Source organism: Toxotes jaculatrix, chromosome 3, assembly GCF_017976425.1.
Source record: "Toxotes jaculatrix isolate fToxJac2 chromosome 3, fToxJac2.pri, whole genome shotgun sequence".
Classification (NCBI taxonomy): domain Eukaryota; kingdom Metazoa; phylum Chordata; class Actinopteri; family Toxotidae; genus Toxotes; species Toxotes jaculatrix.
In genome coordinates, this window is record NC_054396.1 from 440,537 (window position 1) to 455,480 (window position 14,944).

Here is a 14,944-nt window from a genome sequence, read left to right on the forward strand (position 1 = left end):
TCCATGGCCCCCTACCACTGAGTTTTATTTATTCTTTTATCAAGTGGCTCAAAGCTTTTATTGCACTCAATACAGGAGCATTTATTGTTGCATTTGTGTTACTCTGAGTTACATATGGATTAGCCAAAGTCTCAAACTTCATCCTGCAAATATAAAAGCAAATGTGCATCTGTCCCCATAGCCACATCAGACTCTTCACAGATCAACTGTTCCAGCAGTACAAGGAGACATAGTGATCCCAGAAAGCAACCTGGGCGAACAGTGGTTCACTGGATGGTCTTGCACCTTTTTGTTCCAGCTGAAACACTGACATGTTTTTTCTCCATCAGCTGACATTTAAAAATCCTTAGCCATCAGGTGCACAGGGCGAGAGACTGACGAGGGAAATCAGTTTGGGTTGTAGTGAGGGCGGGGGGGGGGGGGGCAGGACAGTCTATGTGTGGCACCATTTGACACCCTGAAGGAACTGATTTAGGCAAACACAAACACCTGAACAGCATTTGGAAGACAAAAGACAGAACATGTCAACTTTTCAGAGATCCTACCAAAAATGCTGCAACACTGCTTTAAAGACCTCAGATGGGTCAGGAAAGCAGGCACTCAGACTTTCATATAGCCTGTGAACAAACATCCAGGTCAGCCACCATAAGCATCCATCACTGTTTACAGCCCCACTTCCTGCTTGCCCAACTGACTTTATTTGTGCGCCGATAGTTTTCCTGTGCAGTCAAGGATTTTCAGTGACATTTTAGATGAGCTCACTTTCAGTTTTAGCTCAAAAGGAAGTGGATTAGATAGTATGGATAAACTTGTTTACACACAGATCTACTGTCAGACAAGAATGTCAATATTGGACAACTGAATCATGGAGTGTGGTAATTGTCCAATGTGTAGTAATCAGGGTAGTGGCTGTTACAAACTGTATGATTGTCTGACTGCTTGTGTTTCTTGCCCCATAAAAACTTGTTATAATGATGTAGCTGTGTTCAATATATCTCAGCAATTGGTGACTTCAGTGTTGGTATAAAAGCAAAACTTCAACTTTATTTGTTTTTAATCTCATTAGGGTTATGGTGATTGAAATGTATTTACCTCCATCCTAAGATCAATAAATGTTGGTAGCACTTAACATTACTGCTTGGTAATAACATGGTAATAGTTTGATAATAAAGAGGTCATAGTTAAAGTAATACCATGTAATAACTAAATTAATAACCAGGTAATAGTTTGGTATTAACAATGGGCATCTGGGTAATGAGACTGAAAGTTATGTAACAGGGTAATAAGGGGCAAAAAAACAAAACAAAACCCAAATCATAATAATGGGGGAACACATTTAATGATAGCAGCAAGGCAAATTGGTAACCTGCTAACTATAGAATGGTTAACATTCCTGGGGAAATAACCTGAAAATAATGATAATAAATAAGGTTGTAGGTTGATGTTTCCACTGTATTATAGGCTGCATAATACCTTAAAAATCACACGAAAGTTGTTGCAAGTCAAAATTGGTAATTCTAATGCTGAAATTAATCCTACCATTCACTTTGGTTTCAAGGTAAAACTGTACAAATTCTATGTTTAATGCTGTGACTTGTTACCCAGAAACACCCGTAGTTGTAACAACCACATATCAGGGCTGTGAAATGTTAAACTACCTGGGGGCGAGGAGGGGGCTGTTATAAAGGATGTATCTCTTATATCCTTATATCCTTATATCCTTAAAAAGACGACCAAGGACATTTCTGTGTTGCCCACCCAGCCAGTAGCTTCACTAAAGAAATCATAGGTCTCTCTCAGCTCAGTCCTGTTACCTCTGAAGCAGTAAACCTCACACTTAAAGGTCCTCCACGATCTTTGTGAGTATGTGCTCCTGTAGCTGCCTCAACACAAATGCCACAAATCACTCAGAATTGTTCTTGCAGGTCTGACATATTGCTGTATTATGGGAAGTAGTTGTTCAGTATTTCATCTGCAAACAAATTTCAACACAGCCTGTCTTTGCTGTCGCTTGACCCCTAACAGTCCAAAGACCCAACCCCTCCTTCTCCAACTAACACTGAAGCATCCACATGCATACTGAAAAAGACATGTTTTAAGGACAGCCATGATAAAACTAGGGTAATTTCATTGGTAATTTGAACAATAGCAATCTTGCAGATATGAAGACATGTTTTTAACAAAGGCACCATCCTTATTCATGTATAAAATCAAATGCTGTAGGTAAAGTGATCCTTTCCATCTGCCACAGTTTGCAGAGCTGGGATCTTATATGTTTCCTTGTTGTTTGAGATTGTTGAATTATATATTTTAAATTCCATAATATTCTACAATATTAATGTAATTAAAGCACACTTTTGATTCCTGAATCATAAAGAAGTGTCATTGTATTGTACATGCATAAAATGTTACAGAATTAATTAAAAATTTAAAAAAGAATGAATGTGTTCGAAGAACAAATACTACTGAATGCATAAAGGGCATCCAGTATTATTTTGCATTAGCTGATGACATGTTGTTGTGTTGTGTGTTGCATGGTTAAGAGTTAAGGCACTTATGAATTTAGACAAATTTGTCCAGTAAAAAAATCAGAAGGCAAATATACTATTGTATATTTACTGTGTGCCTACTGTGCAAATCACAGAAAGCATATGTTATCATTTGCCTCTGCTTATTTAGCTTCTTTTGTATAAATTTCAACTCATAACTTGTGTCAGAGAAAAGCTGGGCAGAATATACATCAAAACGGATGGGAATAGTGTGCTATATGACTTTTGGTCGTGATTTGAGTAACCATTTGAATAACTCACCAACCATTTGAGTGAGTCACCAAAAACTGCAAGAAAAGTATAGAAAAAGAATGGAAGTGGTCAGAGGACTTATAGACTATAAGACTATATTAGGTTAATTCAGTATTTTGATACCTTGTATGGTCTTCATGAAATCGCAGTTTAGGTTTCAAGCTTTTTTTGATTGTTTCAGATTTTATTATGGGTGTGTATTGCACTGAATGCTCAGAGCTGGAATGTGTGACATCATCCACACTCTTAACTACTATCAATGAAAGTTTTCCCAATAAACCTATTTCAACCTCTTTTAATTCCTACAATTACCTACCTTTCATCCAGTTTTAATCTCATTGTGATATGACGTATGGTTTTTAAATAAATCCCCTCCAAGCACAGAGAGTGCTGACCCAAACTCCCATAGACGGCCATGTTAAAAGAACAGAAACAATGTGCATTTAAACTGTGTCAGTTCCTATACTGTAAACAGCAGGGGCAAAGCGTGTGGTGGCACAAATATTTTGCTGCGGCCCAGCGGCTATACTCCTTAATTATTTTCGCCTGTACTTCTGTGCAAGTGACAATAAAGTTCTATCTATCTATCTATATACAATATGTATGCATGTATAATACACTGTTGTCTGTTGGGAATACAGAGTGGTTTGTTTGTGTATTTACATTCTTGTCCAGGGGGCCCAGTCACCATAGCAACCGGTGACTCAGCAGTATCTGGGCAGAAGTGCACAATTATAACTCTGTTTGGCTAATTAGATTAATTAACTCTTAGTTTCATGGGGGCCATGCCCTCCTCTCATGGGGGCCATTTTTACTGTCGGCCATCTTGGTCCTCTCCAGGAAATATCAAGCATCCTTTGTAGTGATTCCAACATGGCTGTGTGTCTTCAAACCTCTGTGACACAGTTACTGCAGTCAATGCTTATACTGGTTATATTACCACTCATACCACTACCAGAGCTGTTAGCAGGACCATCAGTGCCATTAATCTAGTCAAAAGTGGTATCTTATGTAGTCAGCTTCAGTTAATGTGGATTGTAAGATAAAAGCTAGTTAACTGTGGTTAGCTAACATGAGCAATACTCCACTAACAAAGATGTCAGTTGGCCTACATACTTACTACTACTTAATTGTAGTTAATGACATTTGTTGACATACAGAGTTTGTTAAAGTTTGCAACACTTAGTTGTACTACTTCCCCTGATTTGAATGAATGTCAGCTAGTTCAGGTAGAAAACGTGGCTAGCTTGTATCCAGCACGGTTGTTCCTTGGTTAATTAAGACAACACACAGTTTGTTAGACACTATATCAGAGGTAGATTACTTTTTATTTTTTCACACCCTTCCTGTCCTGTGAAAACCATGTAGCTCCAGTGTTGGTGGTTTTGAATGTTTGTGATTATCTGAAGGATAGAGTGTTCATATATGGGTTGATAATACTCCTACTTCTTAAGCTAAATAAACTGCTTAAAACCTTCTTCGATTAGCTTGTCACAAAGCTAAAGACTTAGGAACTGATGAAAAGAATTTTTCGAAATATGCGTTTCTCACAGGACAGCAACACTATTTAGTTCAGTTCAATTTTATTTACATAGCACCTTCCACAATCAAAATTGTCTCAAAGCGCTTTAGAAGAGACCCAGAGCCTGATCCCAGAGCAAGCACTTAAGGCAACAGTGACAAGAAAAAACTCCCTTTTTTCTGATGATACTTTCATCCTTTTCTTAACTGAGGTTTGGAATACAGGACTTTTATTTGTAGTGGAGTTTCCATAGTGTGCTATTCGTACTTTTACTTAAGTAAACGCTCTGAATTTACCTTGTGGTGTGGAGCCTGAATGTTTTCACTGTCTGGAAAAATGATTGGTTTACACTTCAGGAAGCAAGAGCATCCAAAATAGCTCCTTGGATGCCCTTGAGGGAGAATGGCATCATTCCCCCTCAAGTTCCTATTCCTGTGATTCATCTGCTCAGAGTCTGTGTCATCATATTCATCCAGTAACAGGATGAGGATTAAGAAGGCCAAGGGGAAAGATAAAGGAGCACAGCCTGGTTTTTATGGTGACACCATGTCTTTTCCTACATGACCACTCTCTGGCCTAATTTAACATTTTTAGCCTTGAAAGTGTAAATAATTTTTTTACATTTCAATAACCATTCATTTCAGGGGAATGGTAGTGGGGATACTAATCTTGTTGGTAAACATTCAGATATCAAACAGTTGGAAAACTGTCACATGAAGTATAATTACCTGGTTCTGATCTGTGTTCTTTGTTTATGTTATGTGTTGTGAATCTTTTTCTGGGCCTTAATAGTGAAAAACCAAGAAGATATTGAGCACAGGTACAGGCAGTGACAAACGCTGGGATTGAAACACCATCGTCTATACTGCTGTGATTGCAGAGGTCACAAGGCCAAAGAGAGGACTGTAGCCTTGTAACACAGTCTTACCACACTGGTATCACCAAATGGTTGCATTGATACAACCATTCTATAATTAGCAGGTTACCACAATATTACTATACTAAACAGTTTTGCCTTGTTGCTATCTTTGAATGCGATTCCCCATTAATATGACTTGTTTTTTACCCCTTATTGTCCTGTTACATAACTTTCAGTCTCATATTACTTAGATACCCATTGTTAATACCAAGCTATTACCTGGTTATTACTTTGGTAATTACATGGTATTACTTTTACTATTACTTGTTTATTATCAAACTATTACCTCACTATTACCATGTTATTACCAAGTTGTAATGTTAAGTGCTACCTAGGTGTTAATGTTGTTCCTCATCTCCCCACATTGACATTGTTAAAGCTCCTTTTTTAGTATCTGTCTATTTAGAATCTGGTTATCTATCTATCTATTATCTGTTTCATGACTGTCTTTCTGTTCTACCCACCCCACCTTATGTCTGTGTCCTTTGTCTCTTTTTGGATTTATTTTCCCCATTGGTCCAAAGGTCTCTTGAAAGGTATGGAAGACAAAGAGTCTCCTGAATCAGCACCTGAGTTCTCCTAATCCTGCTCTAAGAAACTGAGAGTTTCTTAGAGCAGGATTCTCTTTTCTATTGCTCATCTGCAGTGCATTTTAATGGATTAATGTCTGTCAGAGCAATTCCAACTTCTTAAATCCTAATGAATTTCAGCCATCAAAAGCACTTCAAAGCACGTTTAGTCCCAAATTGGAATCTCTCAAGTTAAGCTGAAGTAAATCAAAAGAAAACACAGAACTGACTTCCTGACTCTGTAGTCATGTTAATCTGTGTCATATTCAGATTTTGTGCAGATGGGTGAGTTTATGTTTTCTTAGGCAAGGAAGGTTATCTGAAACTCACTCCCATCTTCTAAGTTACTTCCCCCACCTTTGCTCTTCTACTCCAAAAAATCACCTAATCAGATAATTGAATCATTCCAGGCGCTGCCCTCTTTCATTCAGAAGACGTTTTGAAGTCACTGAAATAAAAAGCTCTCTCTTAAAGCCCTCTGGATCACTGAAGTTGCTGGAGCAGTACAGTCAAGAAATGAAAGAAAGCCTGGCAAATAGGTGTTCTGAAAAAGGCTCAGGCTTTTGGCCAGATTTATTTAATTAGCTGTGAGAGATGTAATCTTGAAGTGTTTCAGCCGCAGTGGTGCGCAGAGAGATGCCCTTCTGATTTTGAGTATTGAACCACAGAGACATGTTCTGTCTGGCAGCTACTGTGCTGCTCACCGTTCTGCTCTCTGCATCTGTTGTATGGATGAGTTACGAGGGCATCCACATCTGAGTCGACCACTCACAGGCCTTCTGGCTACTTTAAAAACAACACCATTCTTTCTTTCTTTCTTTTCTTTTCTTCAGTACACCAGCCCACTGGATTTGAGATGAAGGGCTGACTTATAGCTTTAATTTGATCCAATCCTTGTAAATGATATAGTAAACTTAGCAAAAGGACAGTATTTTTGTTAGGGTTAAAAAAGGACAGATTTGAGCATTTTCTGAATGGTCCCTTTATACATAAGGTTTTGATCAGATTTAGGCAATAAAACCTGCATGGTTAATGTCAGGGAAAAGTCAAACTCATGCTTAAAAGACATTTGCTTTTGAGGAACAACTGCCATTATTTGCACAACCACAAGAGGTCACTTGTGTGAATGTAAACATTGGTTGATTTAAGTGTTGGAACAAACCACCAAGCTTTCATTCTGCTGAGGAGTTACATTTACTGTAAATGACCCCACTCATTAACTTCTGTTTAAAGGAGTGAGAAGATTCACACACTTGTTTCATCATCACAATGTTTGCATTAAAAAAAAGTACTTCACAGCTGTTTATAATTAATATTTCCCTCCAAAAAGAATTAACAAATATAACAAAAACAAAAATACTTTGGCTGGAGTTAATGACAAAGGGACTGGAAAAATAGACTGAACTAGTGTCAAAAATATTGATAATTATTCTCAGCCTTCATCGTCAATATAGATAACTCTGTGTGTAAATTAAAAGGGAGATAGTGGACAGCTCTGCCTGATGCCTTTCAAGATGGAGAAACATGATGTTTACAGCCTAAGCTGGAATTATTAACAGAAAACCTTGTGCAAGTGCAAGGAAACAATTTCAGCATAGGTTTGTACAAAATCCATACATGTACAGCTAAAAGCCATAACAGATGTAACATAAGCCCATTGACCCTCTTAATGGATCCTCAGAGAGGACCATGGCCTCGTAACACAGTCCTACTGCGCTGCTATCACCAGATAAGGGGATGAAAGAAAGATGTCTTCCTCTCTAGACAGATGAAGTGCTAATGGTGGCTCACCATCTGCTTTGGTAAGGGGAGAATCCAAGGAATCTTTGTGGAGTCTCAAAACCTAGCCTTTATAAAACCAGAGCAATTACTTTAGATTGAGTCTGCATTATCTCAGGCCACAGTACAGAGACAAATCATTAACTCTCAACATGCCACTCTAATCCAACAGCAGTTAAATGGGTTTAATTGTTCTTCTTTTATCAATTCTTCTTTTAAACATCTGTCATGAATTATGATTACATATTTTAAAAAATGTTTAGGTTTCATATTTCTCATAGAATTTATTGCATTTTTAACCAGGAACTGAGGAGCCTGATCCCCTCTCTCTCGGGTGGCATATTAATCACTTACAAGATGACAACTTTTCTTTTGCGTTTATCCACTTGATACTCTTACACTCTTCACATTATGTGTAACATCTTTTCATGTCTTCACCTTACCACACGTCAACATGTGTTTTGAAAGCTTCCATTGCGTCACTGTCTCTGCTTCTCTCACTCTCACTGCACTACTCTGAAAGAGTTTTTGTGGATTCATTAAATATATTCTGGATTTTCGGTTCTGTCAGAGTTTGAATTTGCTGGATTTGAATTGTACTGGACCTTGATCGTGCTGCATCTGCCTTGGTCTAATTGTACTTTTGATTATTAATATGTCTGGTTTCTAAACTTGTATCAAGTGACGTTTGTGGTTCCTAAAGTCTTTCAGCATGGAGCATGACGATTCTGAGAAGCTACAGGACAGGTTCTGTGCTCTCCTAGGCCATCTGAATATATGATGTTTGATAACCTTGAAATATAATGCACTGACATGAGCAGAGAAGATTAAGCCCACAGAAACATATCTTAGTTATGCATCCTTCAAATGCACATGCCGCTGTTATGCTGCTGGCTTGATCTGAGACAAGAAGCTCGTGCTAGTCTAGAGCTCTTTCTCCCTGTGCATGAAGTTCTCTTCCTCCTAAAATCAGGGTTATTTGATGTGCAGCCATGCTCTGAACTGAGATCAAGCACAACTCCACAAATGAGATGCAATGGAGTTTTCAGGCTTTGACCTCATGTCAGAATATGGCCACCATTTAGCATGTGTATGCAAATGTCTCAGTGAGTTTTTGAGTACAGTATTGATCTTTTTTAAGCAGCCCTGTCTCCTACAAAATACTGCTTTCAGTAATGTAAATGCCAGACGTGTTTCGGAGTTAATGTAATTACTGTATCAACTGTTTTCACTGGCGCTAGTTTCTCTAGGACCAGGATATTGAACACCAGAGTTCACGTCCTTTGCCCCACACGTTGTTGAGGCCTTGGTCATGGCTAGCACAAGTCAAAAACAAATCAAATATGTTGATAGTGAAGAGAAAGAGCTTAATCCAGGCTGCGTTGTGTTACACATTTGTACGTAATTAAGTAAATTAGTAACACGTCGTTTTGAGGAGACAGGGTTGCTTTTAAAACATAGAGGCGAATACTGCATAGCGTTCCGCAAAATCGACTTCGTACTGTAAATCTAAAAGTATCTTTTGGTCTAAAATTCAAGTAGTGTTGGGATAGATTTGGATTTTCTCAAGTTCATCCTGACTCACATACCACATGTATTTCTGGGAGAGTAGAAATCTTTTCTTTTGTCTGTACTGGTCATGATGTGATTGGTATGTATATGTGTATGTATATGGACAGACATATATATTTATACATACATACAGACATGCATATAAAGTAAATACATAGATAAAGTAAGGAAGTGAAACTGAAATGAAAGCTAGTTTTAGTTTCAGCTTTGACAGTCATCAGTTATATCCACATACAGATGGATACATGCCGATGTCACAGTGTGAACATCAGTGATGTGGGCAAATAATGAAATTTATGTCACATGCATTTGCATTTTTCCGCAGAATATGGACTGATTTGATGATTTGTCTCCATCAGTTACTGTGTAGTTGCTCTACAAAGGAATCACTTGGTGGCTAGTGTGGCTAAGAGGAATGAATACAGAGTTCAAAAGTTCTTTCTAATGACATGTAGTATGTGAGTATTGTGTTAATATAGAACTGGAAATATTCAAACCTATCCTTTAAGAAAACACCGGAAAAGAAACATTAATATCATTTCTTTACCTGCAACCCCCATAACCACTCACTTTCCCCTTTTAAAGGACCAGCATGCAGGATTTAGTGGCATCTAGAGGTGAAGTTACAGATTGCAACCAACTGAATATCCCTCCCTCACCCCTCCCTGTAGAACCTACAGTGGCCTTCGGGTAACCTAAAAATGTCCCTCTCTCAGGCCACTGCTCCCTATGGAGATATGAAGGGTTCATTCTAAGCTAATGAAAAAAAATAACAGTTCAAAGTTACTGGTCATCATACATGAGTGAAAATATAATAATGAATATTATACTCCACTTCTACCAATAGGTCCCCCTAAATCCTACACGCTGGTCCTTTACACTGTGCCAACAACAGGGTCCTGAACTCCTGCTCACACCGTATAAAACCCTGCTCCCATATGAACCTTGAACTCTCCTCTTCATTTACCTTTGCAGCAGCGATGAGGACAACAAGCCTCTGCAGGGAAGCCAGACTTCGCTGGATGGCAACGTGAAGGAAAGCGACGACAGCCTGGTAGACTATGGTGAAGGCGGTGACGGCCAGTTCAACGAGGACGGCTCTTTCATTGGCCAGTACACGGTGAAGAAAGACAAAGATGAGACGGAGGGCAACGAGAGCTCAGAGGCCACCTCGCCCGTCAACGCTATATATTCGCTAGCGTAGCCCCTTAGTAGCACACAGGGGGCTCAGTGGCCCCCTTTGATTTGAGGGCGTTATGACAGACCACAGCACCATACACCTGACACAAACACACACACATGACTATATAACACCGTAAATACAGAAGAAATACAGCAGGGCCTGTCTGGAGACTTTGGAGACTTTCCTCTGCAGAGAAAGTGGAGAAACACGGGAGTGGGACTAGACCACAAGCCTTTACTTTACGTTTCCAGCTCTTAGAATATGGCCCAGGCCCATTTGACGTGATCTTTGGACAAAGTGGACAGTGCTTGGTTTCCTTCTGCGCTCTGCCTGCCCTTTACTCACACAGACTTGAAGTGTGCCTTTGGGGGCAGCTTTCAGCATTTGGAGGCATCAACAAGTGTTATCTAGAGAGTTTTCTTTGGTTCGTTTCTGCTCTGAACATTTTCACTGTCACTGCTCTCCTTCCTGATACACCCCCCCATACCTCTGTGTAGTATCCCAGTAAAGTACACACAGTGGTTATACACACAGCCCCGCTCCATAATGTAACATATCAGCTTCTAACCATCAGTCTCAACAGGATGCTGGCAGATATGTTTATCATATTGATATTTACGCAATGAAAGATTTTAGTTTTTACACAGCTGGTAGACGAGTCATTGAATCTTAATGAATGCTGTATACAGTCCTGGCACACATTTTAGTGCCCCGCAAAACTATGCACTATCACCTCCTCAATACCATTTTGGGTTTAATCTGGTTAGTAAAAGCATCCATTTTGAGTTCCTTTTTTTACCACTTGCAGGCTAAACTCACATGCTTTTATTCACTTTGCCTTGTACGATGTGGTAGACATGTTTTTCTTACCTCTAATCCAGTGTTGTAGCAGACGTTCAAAATGGCTGCCACAAGAAAAGCCATTTCTGCCGCAAGCAGCTGCTACAATATGTTGTCAATGAATCCCATGTTTTAAAAGACGAGAAATATTAATTTGGAGCATGGAACAATGTGAGGCAGCACAGAGGAAAGTTAGTTTTGCTGGAGAAACACCAGTAGACAGCACCCCAGTGAGTTTTGTAGTCAGCATGCAGGCTAATGCTGCATTCATGTCAAATGGGACAATTACAATGTTGTCAGTTTTGCTTCTTTGGAGCTATAAAGATTTGATGATTCAGTTTTTTTCTGTTGACTTTAGTTCCTCATTTATCTACCATATGAATAAGAGAGCACTAGTTTTGAAAGTATTTTATACTAAGCCAAACTATATAATAATGACTTATGATTATTATTATTATTATTATGATCATCATCATCATCATCATCATTATTATTATTATTTAAAAGGGTTCAAAAAGTTAATAGATAATCTTCTACCAGTAACCTACATGTATGTTCTAACTGGTGACACTGGGGAACCTTGTGTTCCAAACTCCAAAGTTCCCAGTAGGCTGAGATGTTTAATGTTGTCAGTTTGGAAGCTTGTCTACGTTCCCTCCTATGGGACATGAATGCAGCATGAGAAGTTGGGATTTTTAAGGTGTGTTCAGACTAAATTTTTTGCATTGTGTTACTCACATAAATTGGACCCCTGGATTGTTAGTACAGTCTGTGTTTGTTCATCCCAACAGCCAGTGCACAGACATTAGCTGTGAGCTAGCTAGCACTGTACACACCAACTCCGTCTTCAGCTCAGTTCATGAATATGTGTTGATCACACCGCCTTTAAAATTCTCTTCTCTTCTGGTCCGAACGCACCTTTACAGAGGTGTCTGCACCTCTTCCCTTCCCTCTAGTTTTTTTATAAATTCAGTCAATTTGTTAAGCATTACAGAAGAATAAAGACTGCATTAGGTCCGTGTAGAATACTTTAAAAAAAAAGACAATATTTAAAGCATGAAAATATATACATTCAGTTCACAGCCAGCTTTGAAATGAAATGTATCCGCTTAATTTTTAGATTTTTCAGAGGAAGAAAGAAAAGAGAACATGGTTTGAGTAACAGAGTAAGTTTTAAGAAGTATGTGAACTCAGTATTTCAATTGTCCTACAACCATATTCATCATGTAGCAGATTGATGGACTGTGTTTCTTTAATTTATACTACACATTGACTGTGTGCTCATTGGTTTCACCACATCATTTTGGCACTTGTACTGTAGTTACTTGCAACTTAACAGTGCTATTAAACCTTCCAATGCTAAATGACAGAGATCTTAACTGCAGTTAGTAACTGTATTTCACATTGTATTTCAAATATTTATTTTATATTTCTATTTATTACATTATGTGGATAGTATTAATATATTAGTTCTTTATTTAATAATTGTTACACATTTTTGATCTTATTCAGTTGTTTCACACCAGAAATAGAAAGATGTCTGCCGAATCAGTTATTGCTCATCATGAGAGGCATTAAACACAACAGTATGATCGAGATATTTTTGTAGCTGCTGGCTTTTCTGCTGTAAACAAAAAAAAAAAAAAAAAAACTAAACAAAAAGAAAATGCCTGTCATCATTTTGGAAAAGGTCATGTTTATTTGTGCTGCTCTTCTCGTACTCACGTTGTATTACTCTTACTCGTGTTGTTCTTCACGTTTATGTACCATAACATTTTCACCACACAGTAAATTAATATTGTTGCTTATTATTTATTTGGCATATATCCTGTACATGTAGGTCTCTTATCTTTGTAAATATTTCATAGTTGATTTCCCCCAAAAAATGCTTTATCTGAAAAGAAAACAAAAGATTCACTAATTTGCATCCACCATGAAAATGCGACAGGTGCATCTTTAGTCTGTCATGCACCTCTGTAATGTAGCTTTGACTAATATTTGCACTCTGAAAAAGTTACAAAAATCATCCCTCACTCTATGTTGCCCTTTGCTTTGACATTGTAATATATGGTACTGGCTGTGACAAGTCAGTCACTTGCTTAATGATGTTTTGGATTCTATATTGTGAAAGAGGAATATGTTAGATTCTCTATGATGTAAATAAGTACCGCAATATCCCATCTGTAGCATTTGTCACACAGAAACTGCTAGTAGGCCTAAAAAAACATGCATTTGCTGAAGTATTGGAACAAACTCCCCTCCTTTACACTGCTGTTTCTGAGACTGCTTCTTTCTTCCCACAATGCCTTTCAGCTAACATGCTTATTGTTGCATAGCTGTGTCCCATTTCAGGGGTCACCTCAAAGGAATAAAGGTTGAGCCTACTCCTCCACTAATGTCGCTCTCATGCCTCACACAGCCAAAAAGCCAAAACACTGAGATTACTCTTTTCACGTCTGCTTAACCGTGAGGGTCCGCGTGACGTCAGTTTAGTCATCTACCCGTGTCCATGAGAATCTGTGTACAGCCAAACTTTGGACCATACTTTCCAACTTGTGAATATGTCCACATATGCAGACGGCCAGTATCATGTAAACAGAGGGGTGTGCTGTCCACCCTGCTGGTCCCTCCATGTCCATTGTAGGTAATTCTGATGCTGTACCTAACGTTATCATCAGCTAGTAAAATACATATTAGATTACCAGGAAGTGACCCTCAAATGAAATACTGTAGCATTTTCACTGCAGGACCTTAACAATCCATAATTGATGCATTAAATCTTTGTCCTGTAGTGTTTGCCTGTATGTATCTCCATTTTGGCCTGATCCTAAATGATGTGTTTGTTGTTGCAGCTGTGATGTGATAACACATCTGCATAACCAATCATGATCAGCCGCACTGCTGCTGACCCCTGAAAGTACCTGGAACTCCTGAACAGTGCCCAAATGTAGGTCCAGACTCTCATCCTCAAAGCAGGTGGAGAGTAGTGGAAACAAAACCTGTGACAGTGGCTGCATTGCTTTGCTTTGAGTAATGTTATGTTAATTTAATACAAGAAGAAACTGGAGTTCACCTGAAGGTACAGATCAGCATGTGGCTGACCCTCCATCAGCTGACCAACTTTGGGGGAAAAGAGGCTGCAATTCTTACCTAATCCATTAGGTCATTTTCAACCTACAAACTTTGAAGGAGAGGGCCCCTAAAGTGGAACACAGCATACGTCCCAGTGACAGGCAGTCATTTTGAAAACAGTTCTAGCTTGATATTTCTCACCCCTTCAAAAACCCAGAGATGTCTGATTCTCCAAAACCACAACCTTTCTGTCACTTATTTCCTCTTCCCAAAACTCATGTTCCCCTCTGTCTCTCTACATAACCTCAAAGCAATATCCTCTGAGTTTTAATCAGTTGGGTGTTTTCTCTGTTGCCATTGTTTTACAGTGTGTTCACTCTAACCTTGGTGTGACCACAGGAGCACAGACATGGTGGTGGTGCTGAAATAGAAGGAAACAGGAAATAAAAACTGAGAGATCACTGGGTTGGAACATAGGTACCAACTTTCTTACTGGACTTGTTGGAAGAGTTCTCTTCAAAATCTGGTCTGGACACCTGCACCCTCCTCTTCCCACATGGCCTTTCTCTTTTTCCCCCATCACAGTGGGGAAATGTTGTAAACTGGCTAAATAACAAAGAGAAGAGAATTATGCATCTGCTGATACACAGTGCTTATTTTCTTGTCCTTTTCTTTGTGCGCATTAAT

General features: G+C 38.8%; 1 protein-coding gene across 2 annotated transcripts in view; it reads left to right on the forward strand.

The window, feature by feature from the left end:
* Positions 1–12,868, forward strand: part of nfasca (neurofascin homolog (chicken) a) — an 87,976-nt gene extending 75,108 nt beyond the window's left edge. For both annotated transcript variants that reach the window (XM_041035068.1, XM_041035067.1), the window contains one exon: positions 10,138–12,868. In XM_041035068.1, the coding sequence (XP_040891002.1) occupies positions 10,138–10,366 (229 nt within the window). In that variant the 3' untranslated portion in view covers positions 10,367–12,868. The remainder of the gene's footprint in view (positions 1–10,137) is intronic.
* Positions 12,869–14,944: the final 2,076 nt, after the last annotated feature.